Source organism: Aotus nancymaae, unplaced genomic scaffold (genome assembly GCF_030222135.1).
Source record: "Aotus nancymaae isolate 86718 unplaced genomic scaffold, 86718_ANA_hifiasm-v0.15.2.pri h1tg000079l, whole genome shotgun sequence".
NCBI classification, from domain to species: Eukaryota; Metazoa; Chordata; class Mammalia; order Primates; family Aotidae; genus Aotus; species Aotus nancymaae.
Window position 1 is genome coordinate 2608087 of NW_026988494.1, and position 24595 is coordinate 2632681.

At 38.6% G+C, this 24595-nt stretch overlaps 1 protein-coding gene across 1 annotated transcript in view; it reads right to left on the bottom strand.

Moving 5' to 3' along the window:
- Window positions 1-18162, bottom strand: part of KCNU1 (potassium calcium-activated channel subfamily U member 1) — a 132217-nt gene extending 114055 nt beyond the window's left edge. Inside the window, exons 1-4 of the mRNA XM_064368685.1 lie at window positions 17947-18162; window positions 15138-15257; window positions 2901-2962; window positions 1703-1793 (exon numbers count right to left, since the gene is read on the bottom strand). Coding sequence (XP_064224755.1) covers window positions 1703-1793; window positions 2901-2962; window positions 15138-15257; window positions 17947-18162 — 489 coding nt within the window. The remainder of the gene's footprint in view (window positions 1-1702; window positions 1794-2900; window positions 2963-15137; window positions 15258-17946) is intronic.
- Window positions 18163-24595: the final 6433 nt, after the last annotated feature.

The window sequence follows — 24595 nt, forward strand, 5'->3', positions numbered from 1 at the left end:
ATTGATAGTGGAATGTTAAAGTCTCTCACTATTATTGTGTGGGAGTCTAAGTCTCCTTGTAGGTTGTTAAGAACTTGCTGAATGTATCTGGGTGCTCCTGTATTGGGTGTGTATATATTTAGGATAGTTAGCTCTTCTTGTTGTATTGTTCCTTTTACCATTATGTAATGCCCTTGTCTCTTTTGATCTTTGTTGGTTTAGAGTCTATTTTATCAGAGACAAGGATTGCAACTCCTTTTTTTTTTGCTCTCAATTTGCTTGGTAAATCTTCCTCCATCCCTTTATTTTGAGTCTATGTGTGTCCTGGCATGTGAGGTGGGTTTCCTGGATATAACACACCAATGGGTTTTGACTTTTTTTTTTTTTTATTGCATTTTAGGTTTTGGGGTACATGTGAAAAACATGCAAGGTTGTTGCATAGGTGCATACGTGGCAGTGTGATTTGCTGCCTTCCTCCCCTTCACCCATATCTGGCATTTCTCCCCATGCTATCCCTCCCCAACTCCCCACCCCCCCACTGTCCCCCCCACTCCCCCACAACAGACCCCCGTGTATAGTGCTCCCCTCACTGTGTCCATGTGTTCCAATTTGCCAATCTGTGTCTTTTGATTGGGGCGTTTAGCCCATTTACATTTAAGGTTAATATTATTATGTGTGAATTTGATCCTGCCATTTGGATGCTATCTGGTTGTTTTGCCCATTAGTTGATGTAGTTTCTTCACTGTGTCCATGCTCTTTACCATTTGGTACATTTTGGAGTGGCAGGTACTGGTTGTTCCTTTCTATATTTTGTGCTTCTTTCAGGAGCTCTTGAAGGGCAGTCCTGGTGGTGATGAAATCTCTGAGCAATTGCTTGTTCGTAAAGGATTTTATTTCTTCTTCGCTTGTGAAGCTTAGTTTGGCTGGATATGAAATTCTGGGTTGAAAGTTATTTTCTTTAAGGATGTTGAATATTGGTCTCCACTCTCTTCTAGCTTGTAGGATTTCTACTGAGAGATCTGCTGTGAGTTTGATGGGCTTCCCTCTCTGGGTACCCCCACCTTTCTCTCTGGCTGTCCTTAGCATTTTTCCCTTCATTTCAACCCTGGTGAATCTGCTATTTATGTTCCTTGGGGTTACTTTTCTTGAGGAATCTCTTTGTGGTGTTCTCTGTATTTCCTGGATTTGAATATTGGCCTGCCTTGCTATGTTGGGGAAGTTTTCCTGGATAATATCCTGAAGAGTGGTTTCCAGCTTGGATTCATTCTCTCCGTCACATTCATGTACACCTATCAAACGTAGATTAGGTCTTTTCACATAGTCCTATATTTCTTGGAGACTTTTTTCATTTCTTTTTACTCTTTTTTCTCTAATCTTGCCTTCTCATTTTATTTCATTGAGTTGATCTTCAATCTCTGATATCCTTCCTTCTGCTTGGTCAATTCGGCTATTGAAACTTGTCTGTGATTTGCGAAGTTCTCGTGTTGTGTTTTTCAGCTCCATTTTCATTTTTTGTTGAAAGTTTTAACCTGGTTTATTGTTTCAAGTGCAGGAGAGAGAGTTTTTAGGTCTCAGTATATATTTAACAAGTTAGGGCACAGACCATCTATCTTTAGAGTTTGAAAACTCGGGCAGCGTGTAGGATCAACTGAGGCACAGTTAGTTCTCTGAATGTTGTGCCTGTGGTGTTTGGATTTTACTCCCACTTTTGATAGGTACTTACTCTCAATCCAAAATAGAAACTAAAGAAAGCATTGAAAGCCAAATCAATAGGGATGGTTTTGTCTTCGTATGACGAACAGCTTCTAACAGGGCTGGAAAAGAAATAAGGACAGTTTGCAAAGATGAACATTTTAAAAGTACTGTCTATATAAGACTAACTAAAGGAAAAGAATAGGAAAATTTTTCATTATTCACCATGATTCCAGACACTTAAGTTCAGATCTCAAGGAAATTGCTTTTCTCTTGGGAGTAGAGGAATGCATGAACAAAACCAGCGGACTGCCCATGGAGCTGGAAATAACAGGAAAATTACCCACAATTTCTTTCATAGGATGTATGGATTTTATTTCCATTTTAACAATGGGGATTCAGAGCCAGAGAGATTATGGGGCTCTTCTTGGTTTGCAAGAACATCTATCTGGTCAGGATATTTCGACATTTGTTCTCTTCTGATACAGAAATACTCTAGGTCAAATGGATTGATTTGAACCAAATTCAAAGAAAATCTCCTAAAATATCTCTTAGGAATGTATAGTGCAAACAACCAGTTTCCCTAGGTTCTCTATAGTTGCCTGGTTTTTGTGGCCTTGCAATCCCGATTCCATTTTAGCTAGAAATCCAATATAATTCCCAGGTGATTGACATGGAATTCAGATTAGATTGGACTTTGTCCAAAATATCTGCCCTAACTGAGAAATACAAAGGGAATGCTTTCAGAGGACAGCAGTCAACAATTTGCTTCTTTGTCACAGGTGAGGGCTGGCATTTTCCTTTCTCAGTATCATCCAAAGTTGCTTGAAACCTATGAGAAACCCTGAAACTACAATAGAGTTTCTACTCCAGCACCTAAGGAAACCAAAGGCACCTGAAACCCTCATGAGTGGCCTGAGTGAGGGAAAGAAAGCTGAAGGCTGGCACTCCAGGGACTCCAGAGCAAATCAGGGGTGGGGGGTGCACAACACCCTGATCCCTAGCAGTGGAAGGTGACAGGATATAAGGAAACTCTTGTATATTGTGCAGAGCTGAGCTTAGTGCTTAGTGGAGGAAGCTAAACACATCATTCTTTTTTATGAGCATGTATGTGTGCATGCATGTGTGTGTGTGAAAGTATGTTAAGCATTATTCCTGAGGAGAAAATTATAAATTAGCCGAGCAACATACAGATACAGCAGACAAGCATGACTGGACATTGTACTCACTCAGTAGAATTGATTAAATAGATCATAAGAGACCCGATGCTTAGTACAAAGACAAGGATCATCTGAAAATGAAAAACAGGGACAAATGTCTAAATCTATTTCATTGACATTAAATAAATCAATAAACGTATGTGTCTCTTTTTGTTGAACCTATGTACATGCAGCCATTTATTCACATATCACTTATGTTAGCATTCAATAATTCATCCATTTATCCATTCAAGAAAACTTGATTGGACCTTTTCTGAGTATGAAAAAAAATGAACATGTACCCATTTTACTTACCAAATTTTAACTAGCACACACATTTCAGAATACAGAGTTTGTTCTTTCTGTTTCTAGAGACTTTTAATCTTTGATCTCAAGATGTCCTATCATGTATTCACCCATCAAACATCTATTAAGTGCTTAATAGGCATTATGCAATTTATAACATGCTAGAAAATAAGGAGCTATTGGAAATAGACCCTAGATTTGAATTGTTGGTGATATGATAGAAGAAATAATTCCAGACATGTGCTCCCTAAAGGATAGCCAGAATTTTCACAGTAGGGAAAATGCTACAAGTGAGAAGAAGGTGAGATTTTACCATGCCAATGCCTCTGGTCTGTAAAACAGGGGGAACTTGGGGAATGCAATTAGAAACTGTCCATTCAAAGCCCTGGATGTGTTTGGATAAAATCTATTGCAGCCTTTGTGACATTTCAGGTTAATTTTAGGTAATTTAGCATTCCTCCAGTTATTTATAGTTTCCAAACCATCCAGCTTTTGAACATGTTTAGTTGAGTGTAATTCTAACAATGAAACTCTGAATTTTATTTATGATTAAATCTTTTATTTATTTGTTTGTTTATATTTACGTATTTATTTTGACATGGAGTCTTACTCTATCCCCAGGCTGGAGTGCAGTGGCATAATCTCAGCTCACTGCAACCTCCGTCTCCTGGGTCCAAGTGATTCCCTTTCCTCAGCCTCCCAAGTAGCTGGGACTACAGATGTGCACCACCCCATGCCCAGCTAATTTTTGGATTTTTAATAGAGACAGGGTTTCACCATGTTGGCTGGGATGATCTCTTGACCTCATGATCTGCCTACCTCAGCCTCCCAAAGTGCTTGGATTACAGGTGTGAGCCACTGTGCCCAGCCAAATCTCTTTATTTTAGCTCAGATGTTCCTTGGGTGGCCTAGGTGTATTAGGAAAGGACTCAGTTTCACCTCTATTAACTATTTTTAGGTTTTTATTCTTAGTTTCTGCTGACTAGGCTACCTCTAACCTCTCCAGAATTGTAGCTCCATGTGGGGAGGGAATAGAAAGGGGAGATAAGACAAGAAACTGTCTTGCTGGACTAGTATTAGATAATGATGCCCACACCCTGGGGCTCTCTGGGTATGAAAGATCTTTAATGTTTACTTTCATGGGTGGTCTCATTGCTCTTTGGAGATTCCAACTTAATTCATATTCAAATTCCAGAAATATTTCTCTAGCTCCTCTTATGACCCAACTACTCTTCTGTTTATCAGTGAGCAATATATGCAAAGATCCCTGCCCTCCACAGCCAGGATGACAAATGAAGATAATTAATATGCAAATTATCTGAAATGTTAGAAGCTAAATGCTATGAAAATAAAGGGAAGCAAAATAAAGGGGAGAAATGCAAAGGGAAGCGGAAGAGGGAAGACAGTCTTTTTGACAGTTAGTGGCTGAGCATTCCATTTTTGGTTCCCTTGATTTTGGTGAAGCGTGTTCTTTCACTGCAACTGTTCTCTCTCTTTTGTTTTCTGCTGGAACCCTTATCCTCCCAGATTCCCCATTCATCTGGTTATAGAAGTCTCTCCCATGTGATCCATGTCAGGCCCATGGAAACTCTTAAAGTTTCTTTGCTCCAACAAACACTGGAAGGGACAGATTATGCCCTGGGTGGCAACTCATCTGACACAAAGCAGCAAGCCCAACAGTGAGCCACAAAGGAGCCACAGACCTGTCCTCCATGCTCCCCAAGTTCCAAAGGAGGCAAATTGAGATTTCTGAGTGGTCCCTCTTCAGCTTCCTGTCCTAAGTTTGAGATGAGAGGAAAGCACCCCCGTATTTCTGCAACAGCAAAGCTTCTTCCAAAAATGCTTTTCTATTTTTAATTCACCCTAGTTTACATGTGATTGGGTAAGAGGCTGGGAGTTTCAACTGGTTTTCTTTCAACTGCTTTGTAAGTGGTAGGGGCGGGGTCTCAGCTCTTATTGTAAGTTACATTTTAAAAATCTAGGTTAAGTGTTGATGAAGATAGTACTAAGTTTGAGGGTCTCATGCAGCTATTCATTTACAAGTGTGATCTGAAGCTCAGAAAAGATGTTGGGAGTGGAGATATAAACACACACACACATACATCTCCACTTCTAACATCTTTTAATAGCAGCATATTGGTAATTACTAATTTTAGTGAAATACTTTGCTTTTCTTTACATATGATTATGTACATTGTTTCTCTCATGAAATCCCATAAAAGGTTCATGCAAAAATCATATATTGACAGATTTCTGGAAAGATGATGGCACACACGCCATATGTTTACAACCCCCCTAAACCATGGAAATGAACAAAAACACGTAAGTAAATTTAAAAAGAAAAAAATTATCAAAATTAAGAACTGCATACCACAAACCCAAAGAATATTATCTAGAAATCACAGGGAGCAGACAGCAAAATGTATATTATAACCAAAAGAAGGCACTGAGAGCAGACAGCTTTGTGGACACTAAAAAGAGAAAAGGTCACCTGGTGCCCAGCAAGCACACCATCCAGAGACAAAACTCTTTACCTGAGGAATTTAGAAGTCATTGGACTTTCCTATTATCTAAATCAGGCATCTGGTTCCAGGTTTCTTTCCCCCTAATTTATAAGTAACCAGAATGTCTATACATCTCCAGAATGCAGGCGGGTTGAAACTCATTGTGCAACCCTTGTTGACATCAGGGCCCACAACATCTACAAATGTAATCGTTTATTATGACCTATGTGGCTAATATGGTCCAAATCACCCTTAAGCTCCTGCTTTAAGGTCCAGAGATACCCCTAAGGAAAAGTCCATCTTGGCACACTCAGTCCTGTTTTGCTGAAGCAACTTGCTGAGCTCTACTGCAGTTTTCCTTCATTCCAATAACACTTTCCTTTCTCAAACCTATAGTGTTGTCAGTCATTCTGACCAACTCTCAAGATGATTACTTTCTGATGTCAGGGCTCTGCCACGTCGCCCAACGGACACTATTCAGTGGTCCGGGTAGAAATGAGAAATAATTCTGAGAAGAGCTGTACATTTTTCTTGGATGGGAGGAGCAAAATCTGGAAGAGATGGCTATTCAGAGATGGGTAGAAAGCCCTGTACCTGAGCCATAGAGGCCATGGATTGGAGATGGGGCCATTCAGCCAAAAGTGACCAAGAGGAGACACTCTGAGGCTTAGTAGTCCCAGAGGAGGAAGCTCTTGGCTAGTAGCAACAGTCATTTTTCTAGGAGGCACATTAGAAAGAACTCAAAGAAAAAGTAACTAAAAGAGTGGAGACCTCATCCAGACAGAGCCTTGCCTGTAGAGTTGCTGGCCCCAGCCTTATTCCCCATTCTTTTCTTTATGAGAAAACACATAGAAACCTGTGACTTTGATTTTCACAACAGGATCTAAAAATCCATTTAGCTAGTGGATAGTTTTGGGGGTCTTCAGATAAGAGATGAAATCCAGTGCAGTCTAAAAGGTCACCCTGAGTACGCTAAACCTTTGGGAATATGAGCTTACCATGGAAAAGTGCCTTTTTATGAGAAATATAGGAAAACAGGAGGATCAGGCAAAGAAAGTACACAGAATGACTTTCAGAAAGTATTAACTCAGAATCTGTTAAGATTCAACATTTTAAAATTACAATTAGAGTTTCTAGTGAGATTTGAGAGGCTATAATACTGATAAAATAAATGCAGCCTACAATCAGAAAGAACAATAATTGAGTAAGAGAGTTCTTGGGGCAGGAGGGAATGTGATTGACAAAATTAAAATCTCAATACAGGTACTGAATAGCAGAATGAGTACTGATGAACGTGAACTAGGATAAAGGAATTCTCTAAGACCACCAAGCAAAAAATCCAAGATAAAAATTATAATGAAAAGAGCAGGGTATATGCAAGACAAACAACTATAATGGGCATTCTAAAAGAATAAGACAAACACTTTTACCAAAAAAAAAAAAGCTAAAGAAAAAAGCAAAACGTGATTCCCTGAACTGAAAATTGTACTGAGTCTAGATTGAAAAGGCCCACTAAGGCTTGTCAGGGAGAAAACATTGAAAGAAGACACACACATAGCCACATCATAGCGAAAATAAGACTGACTTTGTAGTTCTCCTTTCTAATCTGTTATCAATCGGGATCCAGCAGGGAAAGCAGAAATCATGCCATTCATTTTAAGAGAATTGAATTTTAAAAACGTATTAAGTAGAATTGGAGTAGCAGAAAGGCAAGAAGAGGAATTTGGGCATAAATAACGGTGAGCTTCGGAGCTTCTGCACCCCAGTGGCTGGGGGAACAACAAGAAAGAGGCTGGAATTCTCAAGATTTAGTAGTTTAAAAGAGGTGCTCTATGGGGTTGGGATTCAGACTTTTGATGGAAAGAGTCAAACTCTGTAAAATATTTGGAGAGATTTATTCTGAACCAAATATGAATGACCATGGCCCATGACCCAGCTGTCAGGAGGTCCTGAGAACATGTGCCCAAGGTGGTCAGCATGCAGCTTGGTTTCAAACATTTTAGGGAGGCATGGGACATCAATCAAATACATTTAAGAAATACATTGGTTTGGTCCAGAAAGGCAGGACTCAGAGTAGTGGTGGGGTGGGCTTCCAAGCTATAGATAAATTTAAACATTTTCTGGTTAACAATTGGTTGTTTTGTCTAAAGACCTGGGATTGATAGAAATGTTCTGGTTAAGGTAAAAGATTGTGGAGACCAGGGTTCTTTGAAGTCTTATGGTAGCTGCCCTTAGAGACAATACATGACAAATGTTTCCTATCCAGATCTTTAAAAGGTGCTAGACTCTTAGTTAATCTCTTTAGGATTGGGAGGGCCTGGAATAAAAAGATCTAGCTATGTTAACAGAGATTATTTACAGAGGCACATATTCCCCCATAAAGGACAGCAAAGGCAAGGCTGTTTCAATATATGGCAAAGAAACATGTTTTGGGGTAAAATATTTTGACTTTCTTCTTCTGGCATAGTATTATGCCAGTCAGAGTGGAAAGTTAAGTCACAATATTTAGTGTTAAATAAAACCAATCTGATGAGAATTTATGGTTTGTAGGGCATGACTCCCCAGATCCCTTAGATAGGAATTTGGACAAGATAAAAAATATCAGAGCTTACTCCTCAAGACTTAAGAGGAAGGATCCTGGCACAGACGCTAATTGTGCCTCCGCAGAGACACTGTGAGCTGCTCCTGGCAGTGTTGGAAAAAAAAAATGTAAACAAGAACTGAGTACAACAACTGGTCTACAAATCTATTATTGACTAGGTGAGACTGAAAGGAACAGATACAAAACAAGGAAGCAACAAACAGTTCTCTTTCTGACCTCTAGGCTTCCTGCCTCATCTCGTACTCCCTATTGGCAGAGTCTAGGAGCAAGTTTACAGAAGAGACATACTGAGTTCCGGCCCCACCTCATAAAACAGAGGAGAGACACTACATTGGGAGCTGCTAGACAATAGCTTTGTACCTGGCATGTGGCCCTAAGTTCTAGAAAACACTGGAGCAGCTTTTACAGGGTTTTAGGGAAAACAGATTGCAAGCCAAGAATTCAAAGTCAGGAAAAAAACATTTTTTGACTCTTAAAGATTCAGAAAGTGTTACTTAATCCGCCGGCAATTATTCTCATGCAAAAGGAGTATATAGATATAAAAACCACACAAAGAAATATAGGGCAGATAGTTTGTTCTGCATTTGATTTACATAATGCTTATAACAGTCTATTAAAATTAAATTATCCACATTAGAGGATGCCAAAAAATAAATTAAAGTAATAAAAAAATAAAGTAGAAATGTAAATATCAGTCAATGGTCAGTGCTTACTCTGCCTTGAGTGGTTTACATGTATTATGATAGAATTCTCCCTGTGACACTCTAATGGGTGTTATTATAACCTCCTTTATATTCATATTATGTGAATTAACTTCAATTTAGAAAAATTAACTCACTCAAGATTACATAGTAGGAAGTGGAGGAGTGAGTGTTGGAACCCAAATCTCCTGAAATTCACAAGCATGTAGTTCAGCCTCTCTACTGAGATATGAAATTCAGACCCTGGCAGAGCTCCTAGTGTGTGTCCAATATTTGTTCTTTCTTTCTTTACTAACAGATCTCTCTTTTGTTTGTTTAAGCCAATATTTAGATATTCTATTATGCAGTAAATTTAATCTCTAAATATTATAATATAAAAACCAATAAAATAGATCACCATAAAGGAAAATGATTACATTCCCCTGGCAAATTAAAAAATAAATGCATTTTTAAATCAACACAAGAACAAAAATCCAGCTACATGACACTTACAAAAGACACACTTAAGAGGAAATAAGAAAGAAAGATTGAAAGAGAGCTAGGCAAAGATATCTCATTCAAGTAGGAACAAAATGAAAACAGAAAGATTAATGTTACATATTAACATTGCATTCTAAAATATTCCAGCAAAAGCAAAACAAAACCAAAAACAATACAAAATTTGGCAAAAATGGATATTTCATATTGACAAAAGGCCAAGAAGATTCATATTGATATCAGCCAAGAAGACATAAAAATGACTTTGTCTATCAATGGATATCATATAAGAATATATCATTCAAAGTCTGCTGGAAATACATGACCATCAATAAAACTAAAAAATTATAAATGAAGCTTTCTGACATGTCCCTTTCAATCATTCAGCATATAATTAAGGATATGGAAAACACATATAACATAATTAGTATTGCTTATACATCAAGTAGATAATACATAGTCTTTAAAAATTCCATTACATAGTAGTAAAAATTGATTATGTACTAGGCAACAAAGAATTTCTCCATAAATTCTGTGAAGTAGAAATCATAAAAGCTTTCACATTCTTAGACCATAAATTTCTACCAAAGTAGAAAAGATAGCCACTCTATCCCCGGTCAAAAACTCGTCCATCCAAGGAAAGTGAAAGCATGCATTTCTCTAAATGGATCATGAATCAAACGAGAAATCAAAATTAAAATTTAAACAACTTGGCCAGGCATGGTGGCTCACGCTTGTAGTTCCAGAACTTTGGGAGGCCAAGGAGGGTGGATCACCTGAAGTCAGGAGTTCAAGACCAGCCTGGCCACCATGGTGAAACCCCGTCTCCATTAAAAATACAAAAATTAGCTAGGCATGACAGTGCATGCCTGTAATTCCAGCTACTGGGGAGGCTGAGGCTGGAGAATCGCTTGACACCAGGAAGCGGAGGTTACAGTGAGCCAAGATGGTGCCACTGCACTCCAGCCTGGGTGACAAGAGTGAGACTCCATCTTAAAAAAAAAAAAATTAAACAACTTAAAAGATGAATTCTGCATCACTAAAACTAAGAGCATTACTTGACATCGTCTCTGAGATATAGCCAAAGAACTACTCTGAGGAAAAATTCTGATAAAATTAAATTCAATTCAAGAAACTGGAAAATTCAGGCAACACAGATGTCTATTTCTACTGTGAAGGCTGTGCAAGATGGTGGGACCTAGCCTGGGCTTGTGGTGTTGTCTTCTGTATCTGGGCTAAGTTGAGCAAGGTGATGAAACTCTGGTCCTGAATACAAGTTTATCCAGCCTGACAACAAATATTACCCGATCCAATGGCCAAGCTAACCCAGAGGGCAAAGAATGAGCTGGATCTCAGAAAGACACTCATCGAAGCTGCTCCAGCCAAGAACACAAGCTCTGTGTTGGAAGATCCAGTGGTCTAGTGAATTCACCAACACAATGTTGAAAAGAGGAAGTCAAGTACTGCTAGATCCTTCAGGACACAGACTCAGGGAACTATGGACAAGAGAAATTTGGAAATTACCAAACTGCTTCTGCAAAGGAAGGGGTAAGTGTCCAGCCCAACCCCATACCACCTTTCACCAGCCACTGAGGAAGTTTACTGGGGTGCCAGCCTGGGAGAGGTCAGGTACCCATCCTCCAGGGGGCCATTTCTACCAAGTCCCTGTGCCTCTTGTTGATCTGGCCTTGAAGTGGATGATTACTTAGAGCCGGACAAGGCATGGATGTGGATGCCAGATGTGAGGTGGGGTACTGCTAGAGCTGTTGGGTTTCTGCAATCAGGGTCAGTGATTAGAAGAAAGTGCCAGATGCATGAGACGTCCAAGTCTAGTCACTGCTGGTGACAGAGGCAGGTAGAGGCTCCGGGGGAAGAAGCCCAGGCCCCTCTGGCATAGCTAACAGTGTGAGCCACTGCTGCTGAAAACACCTGTGCTAAGGATGTTCTTTGTAAAGGGCAAGCTTCACAAGAACCATTGAGCAATGTGTGTATTACCCATTAATCCTTTTTGCCCTGGAGGCAGAATTAGCTCTCTCAGCCCCACCTCCTTGCAAAGAGGAAATGTGGATTTAGGGTTTCCTCCTAAGAGACTTAGGACCCAATCAGACTTCTCTTTCCTCAGCTTAGGATGGACTTTTATTATTTTATTATTTTTTATTATTTTATTATTTTTAAATTTTCTTTATTGAGACAGGGCTTTGCTCTGTTGCCCAGGCTGGAGTGGGTGGTGTGATCTCAGCTCACTGCAGCCTCAGCCTCCTGGGCTCAGAAGATCCTCCCACCTCAGCCTCTCAAGTAGCTGGGACCACAGGTGTGGATCACCACACCTGGGTATTTATGTTTTTATTATTTTGTAGAAATGAGGTCTCACTATGTTGCTAGGCTGGTCTCAAACTCCTGGGCTTAAGTGATTCTCCTGCCTCAGCCTCTCAAAGTCCTGGGATTACCGGGATGAGCCACCACGTCTCGCCAGGATGGACTTTTGGATGGAAAGAGGAAACAGTTTGGGTATCAGAAAATGTTTATGAGAAAATTCTCATCCTGAAGTTGTGATGTGGCAAGTGATACATTCATTATAACTGACTAGAGGGGGAGAAAAGGAAAATTAAGAAAAATTAAGAAAATTAAGCAAACTGACTAGAGGGGCAGAAAAGGAAAATTAAGAAAAAAACTAAAATTAAAAAGGCTAAAGAAGATATTAATTATACATATGTGTGTGTGTAAATTCTACACACACTGAGGTATCTATATATTTATGTATGTAGAATTAATGAATAAAGCTATTTTTTTATGAGACTAATGAAACATATCTCCAAAAAGGCAAAATGAGACCAAAAAGAAGGAACATGACTCATGAGGAAAGGGGAAGAAGGGTGCAAATTAGAGAAAGAGAGGTATACCAAACAAAAACAAGAACAAAAAAGGTTCTTTCTAACCAAAGCTGGAATTTAATCTGTGGGGCAGTCAAGGAGAGACAAAGCTGTCCTCTCTATGTTGGCGCCTCTTCCTTGGAAAATGACCTGTGGCTTGTATTCATTTAAAATCAAGGTGACTATATTATTTATTGTCCAAACATACAGACTTTAAAGAATAAAAGAGGCTCTATTAACAATTACACTGGGACAGCTAGCAGAAAGCTGCATTTATGATCATCCTAGCTACAACATCAAATGTCATGTTGGTTAGTAATTACTGCTTAACGCCTCTAACAAATACTGTTTCCAATAAATGGGAGAGCAGGTTTGAAATCTCAAGATAGGTGCAAGAAACCAAAAGGGAATCTAAATTTCCTGACATCTGTCTCAAAATACTATTTTATATATTTTTCTGGATTGAATTGTCCTTATAATTTTTATTAAACAACATAAATATATTATAATCTGATCATTATAAAACATAAAAAGTAAAATTTTATAAAAAATTCATCTGTGAGATGGATTTTTAAAATTAATATAGGTATTTATAGATATCACTTATTGTTAGAATGAGACAGGGTTCAACATCAATATTAGTCATTGTTTATGTTAATAGATATGTCATGAGATAATGTTTTTAAAAATATTAATAACATATATGTTTATATGTCATGAGATGTTTTTAAAAATATTAATAACATATACGTTTATTATATGCACAACTTACATATATTTATACTTAGCAACTCATGTAATAATGACAACACTACAATAATGATTACTTTTAACTCATTCTTATAGCTCATTTATTGAAATCTATAGATAGTATTTTCATCTCCATTTTATAATTTTTACATTATATTTCTATGAGATATGTGTCAGTTTCCTCATTTAAAAAGGACATAATGATAGTGCGTCTCTTGAAATAAAAACGGATTGTGAAATGGTAGTAGAGAAAAGGAAAACGGGCATGTGGGGTTCTCAGCTTCGTCAACGTTAGGAAGTAGAACCTAGGAAAGTTGGAGAACTTCTTGCACCAGCTGGTCTTGATCTCCTGGGCTCAAGCAACCTTCTTGCCTCTGCCTCTCAAAGTGCTAGATTACAGGCATGACCACCACACCTGGCCTAGAGTATTCATTCGAGTCTACGTTTTACTCCATATCTCCTGCTGTTCCACATAATCACCAGCTGTTATAGGTTAACATAATACGGGTTCCCTTGATTAAATAAGTAATTTTTATTGGTATATAATTTGTAATCATCCCTTTTCCACCCAGTTCCCATATGCAATACTCATATAATGGATGTTGTAAGTTCTCTTCTCCCTCACCCCAGTGACCTTTAATACATTATTCCCAAAGTTATTCTCACACAAACATGACTTCAACATTTAAAGAGATCCTAACCAAGAAATCCCTAATATCATCAGAGAGAATTACAAAATCTTTCTGCAATGGGTCATACCCATAGAGATTTCAGGAAAAGAGATCAAAAACTTTAGAAGACAGAAAATGGAGAGGCACATTTCCAGATGATTCAACATTCCTTGGAGCTTTTATGAAAGCAGTTTTACTTATATACTTCCAAGCAAGTTTTAGCAATGCATTACATAGAAATTAAGCAGTAACTGGAAAAGAGCCATGTTTTTGCCAATTATAAAAAGCAGATGATAATCTCTAGCTCACATGAACCTACTTCCACTATAAGATCATCTGACAGCAGCATACCCAATAAAAAAATTCATCTTTTCATATTTTAGATCAAACTACACTCCTGAAATAATGATCACTGCAATCTTCATTTATAGGGCATCTGCTATTTCCAGACAATGGGAAATAAACATTTTCGTGACATAGTATGTAATCCTCAGGAGCTCACCGTACTCTGAGAGAGACAGGCATGAGCACAGATAATTTTAATAGCAATGCTAAGTGAAATTAAAGAAGCTAGAGGAGGAGCTCTTAGCCCAATAAAGAGGTAAGGTTAGGATGCCCCTAGGAGATAATGCCGAAGTGAGATTTAATATGTTCAAATTACTGAGATCAAAATAGGAAGCAGAGTGATAAATATCATAGAGGGGCACTAAAGACTAGTTTGCTAATGAAATAAAGAGGTCTATTGGAATCAAAGGAGAGGAAAGTAGCTATACATTTAAGGGTGATTAGTTTACTAAACATTTTTTGAAAATATCTATGTTCATATCCATCTGCATATATAAGGAGAACTAAATGCTCACAACCATTGCCCTAACAAAGCTTTCTTCCTAGTGGAGAGAGACTGATAATAAATATAAAATATAATTATAATGCACAATTAGCAATTATATAATTATAAATATATAATTAAATAATTAGCAAACATAATTATATTATTGCTATAAATATTAATGTACAATTATCTAAGTAATTATAATTAGTAAGAATATAGTTACTAATAATATAATTATTGCATATATTATATAATTATATATCATTATATAGGGTATTATATATTATTAATTATAAAATATTAATATATAAAATATGATTTTGTTATTATAAAATTATTATAACAATACAATATAACTATTAGCAATTATATTCACTCCAGAGATAAACAAAGCAAGATAATGAGTTACAAAACAGTAGAGGGGGTGGTGGTGATATTTTAGACAAGACGACCAAGAGAACATCAGATGTTTACCTGGAGAATCGATTTATACTGACTATAATCACACCTATGGCTACAGTTTGTTAGCAAGCTAACGTTGAAAATGTACTTACCAAAACTTGCCCTACAAATGTCTGGGCTGAAAGCAACATTTGTATATGATAATGAAATTGCCCCTGGAAGCGGAGGCTTCTTACAGGGTCCTTACCGATGCTACCTGATGTGAATAGTTCCTACAATCAAGAGAAAGAAATTGAAGATGTGAGCTGCATCTCAGAGAAAGAAATCTGTTTTACTTATGTTGATAGAGCCTCTTGTGGTGGTATCAGTTGGAAATCATTCTACCTTGTCTAAACCAGGGAACCCTGAAGTTGCTTATTCAATATTTCATAATACGGATTTTACTGGATTTGCATTTTCCTGGTTTTCTGCACAGCTTTTTTGTACTGAATTCTGTAGTCTTCCTCCACGTCTTTCTCATATACTCAGTCCCACACCCTTCAAACTGACATCACTGCAAGGATCAGAATTAGGAGCAGCGTGCTTCTTTCTGCTCTGGATGTAAGTGTAACAGTTTCCATCGAGATATGTGGACAAAGAAAAAAAGATGACAAATTGATTTTTTGGTGATTACTTAAGTGTCCCCATTTTGTGAGAGAAGGGGGAAGTTTTCAGCATTTTTGTGTTGCTTTTAGTTTTTTGCCTGGTGTTATATTCTGAAATTGTAATCCTTTCTCACATTTATAGAATGTCTTTACTGATTATATTTAAATGTTATAGTAATCCCATATGATAAAGTTAGGCATAATTAAATCAATTTTATATTGCTATGAAAACCAGGATATGAAGAAATTGAATGACTTTCCTAATATCAGGCAATGAGGAAAGGCTGGAGCCTGAGCTAGCATCCATTGTTTGTTGATAATAATCTAGACTCATCACGAAGAAATATCTGAACCAACAAGGACTAGGCATACCAAGCTGACTGAGTCTCTCTGACTTTCAAAAAAGCTCATTTTATATAAAGCCAGGATTTCAAAATCACTTAATTTTTCTACTTATATTTTCTGAATGATAGGAAGGGAAGTCTCATTAAAAAACGCTTTGATAAAGTTCACATCCTGATCAATGATTTTGTCCTCTAATACTCAGTGACTCATGTGTGTTCCTAAATGTTGTCTGAGAACTAATTTTAAAAAATACTAGGTATGACATTAGTACAGAACACTCATTTGAATTCCATTATCAAATTGGAGCTAACTTCTGTGGAAAAACAAATTGGTCCTAAGATATAACAAAATCATACTTATAGATGTAGTAAATGTTTTAAAATGCACATTTAAGGAGAGAAATTATAACTCTCCAAATACTTTTTTAAATAGTTCTTCACAGTACACCTAGATTTCTAACTTTTGTTTTGGTTTTACATTTGTCCAACTTCTCCAAAGGCTTAGAGAAAAACAGGGCCCTCTCAATTTAATGAAACAAAACAACTTATCAAAAAGTAACTCAACTTTGATCCAACTCTTTCCTCAAGATTCACAAGCAGAATAGTACAGCATTCTGGTTACTCAGGCTCACTTCTTAACATGTTGTAACATTTGCTAAATATTTGTAAGTAAAGGGTACATCTGGATTGAAGTATAGACACAAGTTACACCCAAAGTAAGAGATGAAAAATATATGAAATTGAAAAATGTACTCGTAATCACACAAAAAAGAACATGATAGAGAAGAAGAACATTGCCTGGAGCATAAGACTAAGAAGATTTAAAAATCCTACAAATTGAGTTGTGCATTAAAAACAACACAACAAGGTAGAAACCAGGAGGCAGATTCATCATAGCTATTTACCCATAAGTTAGTATCCTACAATTCTTTCTACAATTGTTACACCACTGCTCAAAGTCCTTAACGTAGAAATAATCAATAGAGCAAACTTGTTTGGGAGCAAAATCTATAAGCTTCAATATTGGACAATTTTCAAATACAGAAGTCAAAATTCCATATTACCAATAACTTAAAAATTTGTCAATTTATACATTACCTTTTATGTAGATTTTTAGCACTAAAATAAATGTTTTGAGTAAATTTTCAATATTATGATGCACAGGTGAAATGTGTTCTGTTATGGAAATTGGTATAATCTATTAGAGAAAGAAAGTTTGGGAAGCAAAAATGGAAACAAGCTACACAGAGTAAATAGAACCCTTCACCTTTGACCTCTGGTAATAGATCATCCATTACACAGCATTTGAGAGCTTTATTTCAAGCTCTTAAGCAACGTCTTATCTGTATAATACATTATTTGTTCTCATCATCGTTTGCCAGCTGTTATTTAACAACATCAACTCCTGCTAAGCTTGTTTGGGTATAAGAAGTGTCCTTGCATTTACGGCTGGATGGCGCATGAATGTGTGCGTGGGCTTCTGTGTGTATGTGTAACTCAATGTGTTGTCTTTACATGGTATACAAAAGGCAATGTATGCATGTCAGTACATATGCATTATGCACAAACAATTTATGAAAGTGGGGTTGACGTTGATGTCTTGTTCCTTTTCACCTCCTTTCTACGACCTAGCACAGTTGTCTTGTTAAGATTCAAGATAGAGGCATGGACATAATGTTTATAACCTTTTCTTCAGAACAGTGACCTCTGTTTCCAGAGCTAACATTAATCATCATCCACATAAGACACTGCTTTTTCCAGTGATGGGAAAAAGAAGAGGCCTGGCCCTGTCTCTGCAGGCTTCAAAATGTGGCCTGGGGTCTGGCTTACTATGCTTTCTGAGGCACCAGGTCATAGATGCTGAGTCTGTTAGCTTGAAACACTGAATGAAGCCTAGATCTTTTGCTAAACACAAACCTACCCCAAACCCGTCTCTGACTTCAAACACAGCGATCCCTAATAAGGAAACTGACCAAGATAATTCCTGTTCCCTTGATGATTCTCCATTTTTTAACAACTCTCCAGATCCACCTGAAGATCAATAGGATGATGAGTCCCCCGAAGAAGGTTATAAAGGAGGAGAGAATGAATGCTGTTTGGATCTCAGTTGTACAGGAAATTTTTGCTGTGTCTTCCCCATTTTCATCTTTTAGCTTAGTCTGAACTAAGTCTGAACTTAGTCTGAACATGTCTGAAACATGTTTGAGACATCAGTAGACAGAATTGCTGGGCCATTTGATGTCACAATGGTCACCTGGTAACAATTCCAGGAGTCAAAGTTCACTGTACCACGGTGTTCCAATGCTAGGTGTGATAACCAGTGAGAGGTTCCAGGAACAAAGGTCTGCCAAACCCCTGGTGCCAGCTTGTGGGTTGTGAATGAGCCTGCAATATGAGTAGTAAAAAAATCAGAATTCTAGATCTGATTGTTACTTTCTCTGTGCCTTGAGGAAATCCGATTCTCTGTAGCAATGATCAGCTAGTTATCTGTTAATGCAGTGAACTAATTTCAAATCAACTTCTTTTGAGCGAAATGACAACCAACTACGTGTGTGAATGAGTTGGTTCTCCATCTGGGAGGGTGCCATGTTCTCAGTGAGCTTGGAAGAAGAGGAGAGAGAAGTACTTTAAGGTTTTTGTTTATCCTTTAAACAAAGGAGCCGATATGCAGGATGTCTAGAAGATCTAGTGTACAGAACAAAGAACATAATTAATGAAATTATTTTGTATTCATGATTTTTGCTGAAAGAGTAGATTTTAAGGGCTCTTGCTACATATACACACAAAAGATGAACTATGTGAGATGATAGATATGCGAATTTGCTGGACTGCAGTATAAGTATATTGAAAGTATATTGAAAGAGCATTTTTCATTTGTACTCATATGTGGGAGCTAAAACAGTGGATCTCATAAAGATAGAGAGTAGATTCACGGGTATTAGAGGCTGGGAAAGGTGGCAGAAGAAAGAATTGGGATAAAGAGAAGTTGATTAAAGGGTATAAATATTTGATTTGATAGAAGAAATAACATCTAATGTTCTATGGATCAGTGAGGTGACTATAGTTGATAATAATCTATTGTACATTTCAAAATAGCTAGAAGAGAATAATTTGAATGTTTCTAGCATAAAGAAAATACAAATATTTAAGTTGATTGATATCCCAAGTACACTGACTTGCTCTGTACAAATTGTGTGAATGCATTAAATTATCAGATGTGCCTTGAAAATATGTGTATCTATGATGCATCAATCCAAAAAATATGTTATACTCCTTAATTGCACACAATAAAAATCAAGATTACCTTGAAGCAGAAAAAAAGGGTTTTGTTTATTCTTTACATAAGAAAGGCATAATGTAGAGATGCTGGTATTGAAAAGGCAGTTTAACTAGTGTGGTTACTGGTTGATTGTTATTTCAGCCTATAAATCTGTTCCACTTATCTCTTCTTTATGGAAACCTCCCCTTTCTTGCTTTTATTACTGCTCTGGCAGCAAAACTTTTGGTCCAGCAGAGGTAAAGTTCAGAATGAGAGAAATTTCTTTGATTTTCCCTGATGTTTTCAAAGGTATAATAAATGTCATGCCTTTCAGTGTGCACGAGTGGCAGGTGAAATGTCAGAACCCAGTGGAAGGCCTCGTTCACCCCAGTTATTACGAAGATGACCTGACACCAGGTGAAGAGACCCAAGAGAAATCGCCGCGCTGTCCTTGGAGCCCACCATGACTCTGCACTGTTGGGCAGGCTGTTTCAGAAGATAACTGTAGCATTTCCTAGGACGGCTGCCACAGTTACATTTCTTTCCTTTAAGCTTACCTATCATTTCTACAAAATCCTGTCATTGAGTTGTGTTTAAAAGGACACTGGTCTAGGAGTTAGGAGCCCTGTGTTCCAGCCCAGTCCTTTTATTAACTTACTGTGTGATGTCCAACGAGTCATTTAAACATTTGTAGTCTTTTGATTTTATGTGGAAGATAATACCTACTTGATAGTTGTGGGGATTCAAAAAGGTAGTGTGAACATATTTTGAAAAGCATAAAACTCAATATAAGATGCCATTAGCTATTTCTGCTCCTTTTTTGAATGACATTAATTATAAAAGAAAAAGAAAGGCAGAGGAAGAAAGTAAAGGGAGGGAGGGAGAGAGGGAGGGAGGAAGGGAAAGATGAATGAAGGAAGGAAGAAAGGGAGGGAAGGAGGGAGGAAGTAAGGGAAAGGGGGAGAAATCGTGTGTGTGTGTGTGCACACTCATGCACACACACACACACACACTCTTATAGCTATTCGGACAAGATCAGAGTTTCCAAGCCAAAATTCATCCACATCCTTTACTTAGTATTTTCCCTCTTAAGTAATGATTAAGCTATCATTATTCACTTTAATTTTTCTCATTTTCTTCACTTTTGCTATTTACTATTTCTTAGGATGGAGAAAAGATACAGAGATCAGGCGGTGGTGGGTCGGCTCAACATCAACACAGACTTATTGAACAGACTTGCAAAGGGGGCACACCAGCCAGCGCTGGAGTCTAAGCCCGGCTTTCAGACTGGAGCAGTTGTAGGTCTGGACAGGGGAGGTGGGGCAGTATGGGTAGCCGAACTGCAGGATATGATAAGGGAGGAATTTCTTGCAGTCAGAATGTTTCTCATGGCCCAAGCTCCTCCTGTAGAATTTTCAACCCTAAACATGGTGTGTAAAATGGCAGGGGTTTACAGGATGGGGCTGGTTGGCCTAACACTATTTTGAATGTATTTTGATTCTGCTGTATTATGATGCATCCTGGGCATCTCTTCTCTTTTTGCAGATATTGCTCTATGAATCCATAAAAGGCATTCCATTCAATTCAAACAGGCAGGTAGTTTGTTTCTCTAATATTCTGTTATCGTAATAATAATACCAGAGTCAGCAAATGAGTTGAAAATTGTGCAGGTGGTTTCAAAGTCAGTCTCTTCAAACCCATCTTGAACCTAGCATGACCAACAATCGCTGTTCAGAACTATTCCAAGTTCAAAACTGAACGTCCAGTGCCTTGAGAAACCGCCCAGTCCTGGCAAACCGCAGCGACTGGTCACCTGCATCCCACCACACATCATCTATGCTGCGCTCTGATTATACCGCCTCCTCTTAGCCACGAGCACATGCAAACCTTTCTCTTCTCCAGGCCCTTACAACACAATGCCTCTGTTCCCTCTGCCCAGAGCACTCCCTTCAGTAGTGGTTGCTATTTTGCTGTCCTTCAGTTCTCCCTTGGTCTCTAGTATGGCATTCTGACCCTTTCTTTTTTTTTTTTTTGAGACGGAGTTTCGCTCTTGTTACCCAGGCTGGAGTGCGATGGTGCGATCTCGGCTCACCGCAACCTCCGCCTCCTGGGTTCAGGCAATTCTCCTGCCTCAGCCTCCTGAGTAGCTGGAATTACAGGCACGTGCCACCATGCCCAGCTAATTTTTTGTATTTTTAGTAGAGACGGGGTTTTACCATGTTGACCTGGATAGTCTCGACCTCTTGACCTCATGATCCACCCGCCTCGGCCTCCCAAAGTGCTGGGATTACAGGCGTGGGCCACTGCGCCCGGCCCTCTGATCCCTTCTTTTATAGCACTTCATAGTACTCAAGATTTGTTGTTATGTGATTTACTTGTTGCCTGGTTTGTTTTCTGTCTCCTTTCACAAGACTGTAAGCTCCACAAGCACAGGGTATCATCGCTGCTTTACTCGTCACCGAATACTCTGTGTCTAGTATTGTACCTGGCACATGCCTGGGAATGTGTATGCACTTTATAAATATTTGGTGATTGAATGAATACATTGTTGATCCTCAAAAATATTTGTTAGGTGAATGAAATACTAAATCTGCATGAACCTTAACCCATGTCATCCAGACTTCTCTGCTGCATATTTCTCACCTCTGACTGCAAACTGTTCTTGTGACAAAAGCACCATCCATGGTGTGTAATGCATGGTTCATAGTGTGTGTGCATGTATGTGTGTGTATGTGTGTGTCATGAAAAGGGCACCTGATTTGGAAAAAGTGTCACCATCTTTGCAAATTTATGGCCAGGTGCAGTGGCACATACCTGTAATCCCAGCACTTCAGGAGGCCAAGGCAAGTGGATCACCTGAGGTTAGGAGTTTGAGACCAGCCTGGCCAACATGGTGAAACCTCCTCTCTACTAAAAATACAAAAAAAAAAAATTAGCCAGATGTGGTGGTGGGTGCCTGTATTCCCAGCTACTTGGGAGGCTGAGGCAGGAGAATTGCTTCAACTCGGGAGGTGGAGGTTGCAGTGAGCTGAGATCACGCCACTGCACTCTAGCCTGGGATACAGAGCAAGACTCCATCTCAAAAAAAAAAATTTGGTAATTATTTTCTGTTAGTGAGTTATTTGGTGATGGGTGACATGTGACTAGGCACAGATCTTTGTAGTTTGGGAGTAGTTCAGTATTCAGAACTTGGAAGGTAGAGAACTTTGAAGCAATAATACCCTTCACAGCAATGGGTAGTATTCGCCTTGTCCTTGATGGTTTGCTCAAAATAAAAAATAATAACTATTTTTTTGACTACCAGCTGCAAGCTAGAATCTTCGTCAAGTGTGTCTGTGTGTGTGTGTGTGTGTGGGTGTGTGTGTGTGTTGAACAACTACCTTATACCAAGCACTGGGAGCACCAGGGTCACCAGAACAAATCTAGTTCATTCCCTCATAGAGGATAGAGTTAACTGAGGAAGATGTTTACAATGACAAACTGCAAAAAGTGTTTAGAAAATAAACTAATCTAGTGAGGAGAAGGTCAAGAAAGCTACCTCAAGTACGTCATGTTTGAAGCTGAGGTCTGAAGGATGGGAAGCTTCCCAGGGCAGGACCACTAAGGGGTTAAGGAGGCTGGGATAAGCATGATCAGGCAGAGAAAATATGTGGGAAGGAGAATGAACTTCTGAAGGGCATTCCATTGGCCAGATGGAAAGCAGTGACCCAAGAGAAGGCTGGGCCTGTATAAAGATGTTGCAGGACTTTTCCTTAGTTCGGCTAAAGACGGGATCTTTGTCTGTCCCATGGCCTTGAAAATTGAGGCCTGCAGATGGTTAGAATGGTGACAGAATAGGAGTTTTATTGGGTGAAGAGGAAGAAAAGGGGGGAAACAGGGACTCTGAGGTCAGAGTCCCTGCTGAGTCGCTTCCCACCTGCAGCTTGAATCCCAGGTGCTACACAGGAAGAGGAGGGGCCAGGCTCCTTCCTGTGGCAAAAGGCATGAACTTCTGTGTCTCCACCTCAGTGCACATTCCTCCTAGTGCACAGGCTGGTTGGAGTTTTTCCGGGGACCCTTTCCACCTGGCTGTCTCAAAGGGAAGCAGATTACACAAGGTTTTCTGTTCCAGCTTAGGCTAAAAACCAAGAACAACTTTATTCTAAGGTCAAGAGGAAATATTTGATCAGTTCTAAAGAAGGGAGTTAAGTGATTGCATTTCCATTGTAAAAGGATCACACTGGTTTCCATGCAGAGACAGCTGGTCTCTACAGTGACAGGACACTAGTCCTGATGGGACGGGGCTAGTGGGAAGAGATACAAGTGGGCAGGTGTGAGTGATGTCTGGGAGAAAAGTCAGCATTTGGGACGTGAGGGCCAGAAGCATCAAAGCTGATCCTGGGTCTCTGAGTGATATCTCTTGGTGGTTCTGGGAAATTTTCACTGCTGTGTCTTTAATAGTAAATCTAAGAAATGAAGGCTGTACCACAGAATATTTCTTTTTTTCTTTTTCTTTTCTTTTTTCTTTTTTTGTTCAGAAGAATTTTTTACCATGTCTGATTTGATTAGAAAAATCGCTTCACTTTGTACACATTTCTGTAATTTACCTCTGGGTACTCAAATATTCTGGAAAATTATACTTTATAAGGGGATTGAATAAATGTTTAATTTTTAAAATTTACTCTCTTCAAGAAACATGCCATATCCGGGAAAGGAAAGTAAGAATTACATTTTTAAGTGTAGATAGCAGCACTCATGAATGTGTGTGTGTGTGTGTGTGTGTGTGTGTTTGCAATGCTTCTGGAAGTAATAAATTAAATTGTAATGTTGCCTTTTAAATGCCTAAATCCATCCATTGCACGTAACCCCACATATCTCTATTTCTATAAGCAGAGGTTTATTTTATATCCTTAGATCCCATTTATACCATTGGGCAATTGCACTGTTGAGAAATGCTAAGCCTGAATCCTCACTTCATGCAGCCAGTCAATGGAAGAAGCAGGTCTGAAACTGGGGCTGGAAATGGCTGTAATGCCACAGAGCCCTAGAGTCATGGTGAAAGCCCATCCCAGCCAGCTGCTTCTTGGTGAATCTCTTCTTGCTGTGTTCTTTTATCTATCACCACAGAAATTGACTTAAAGATTAGAGCTTCAGTTTCTCAAGGTGTATACATGGAGTTATTTAAGTCACCAAGTCTTTACCCTAGACCTCCTTAAGGATTTGTTTCTGGTTTAACTCTTCTTTTTAAGTTTCATCAATAGGGTACATAACATATTAATTACTTTTAGAGAAGCTTCGTTTTCAGGGCACTTTTTTTTCCTACAGATCTCACTCTGTCACCCAGGTTGGAGTGCAGTGGCGCGATCTCTGTTCACTGTAACCTC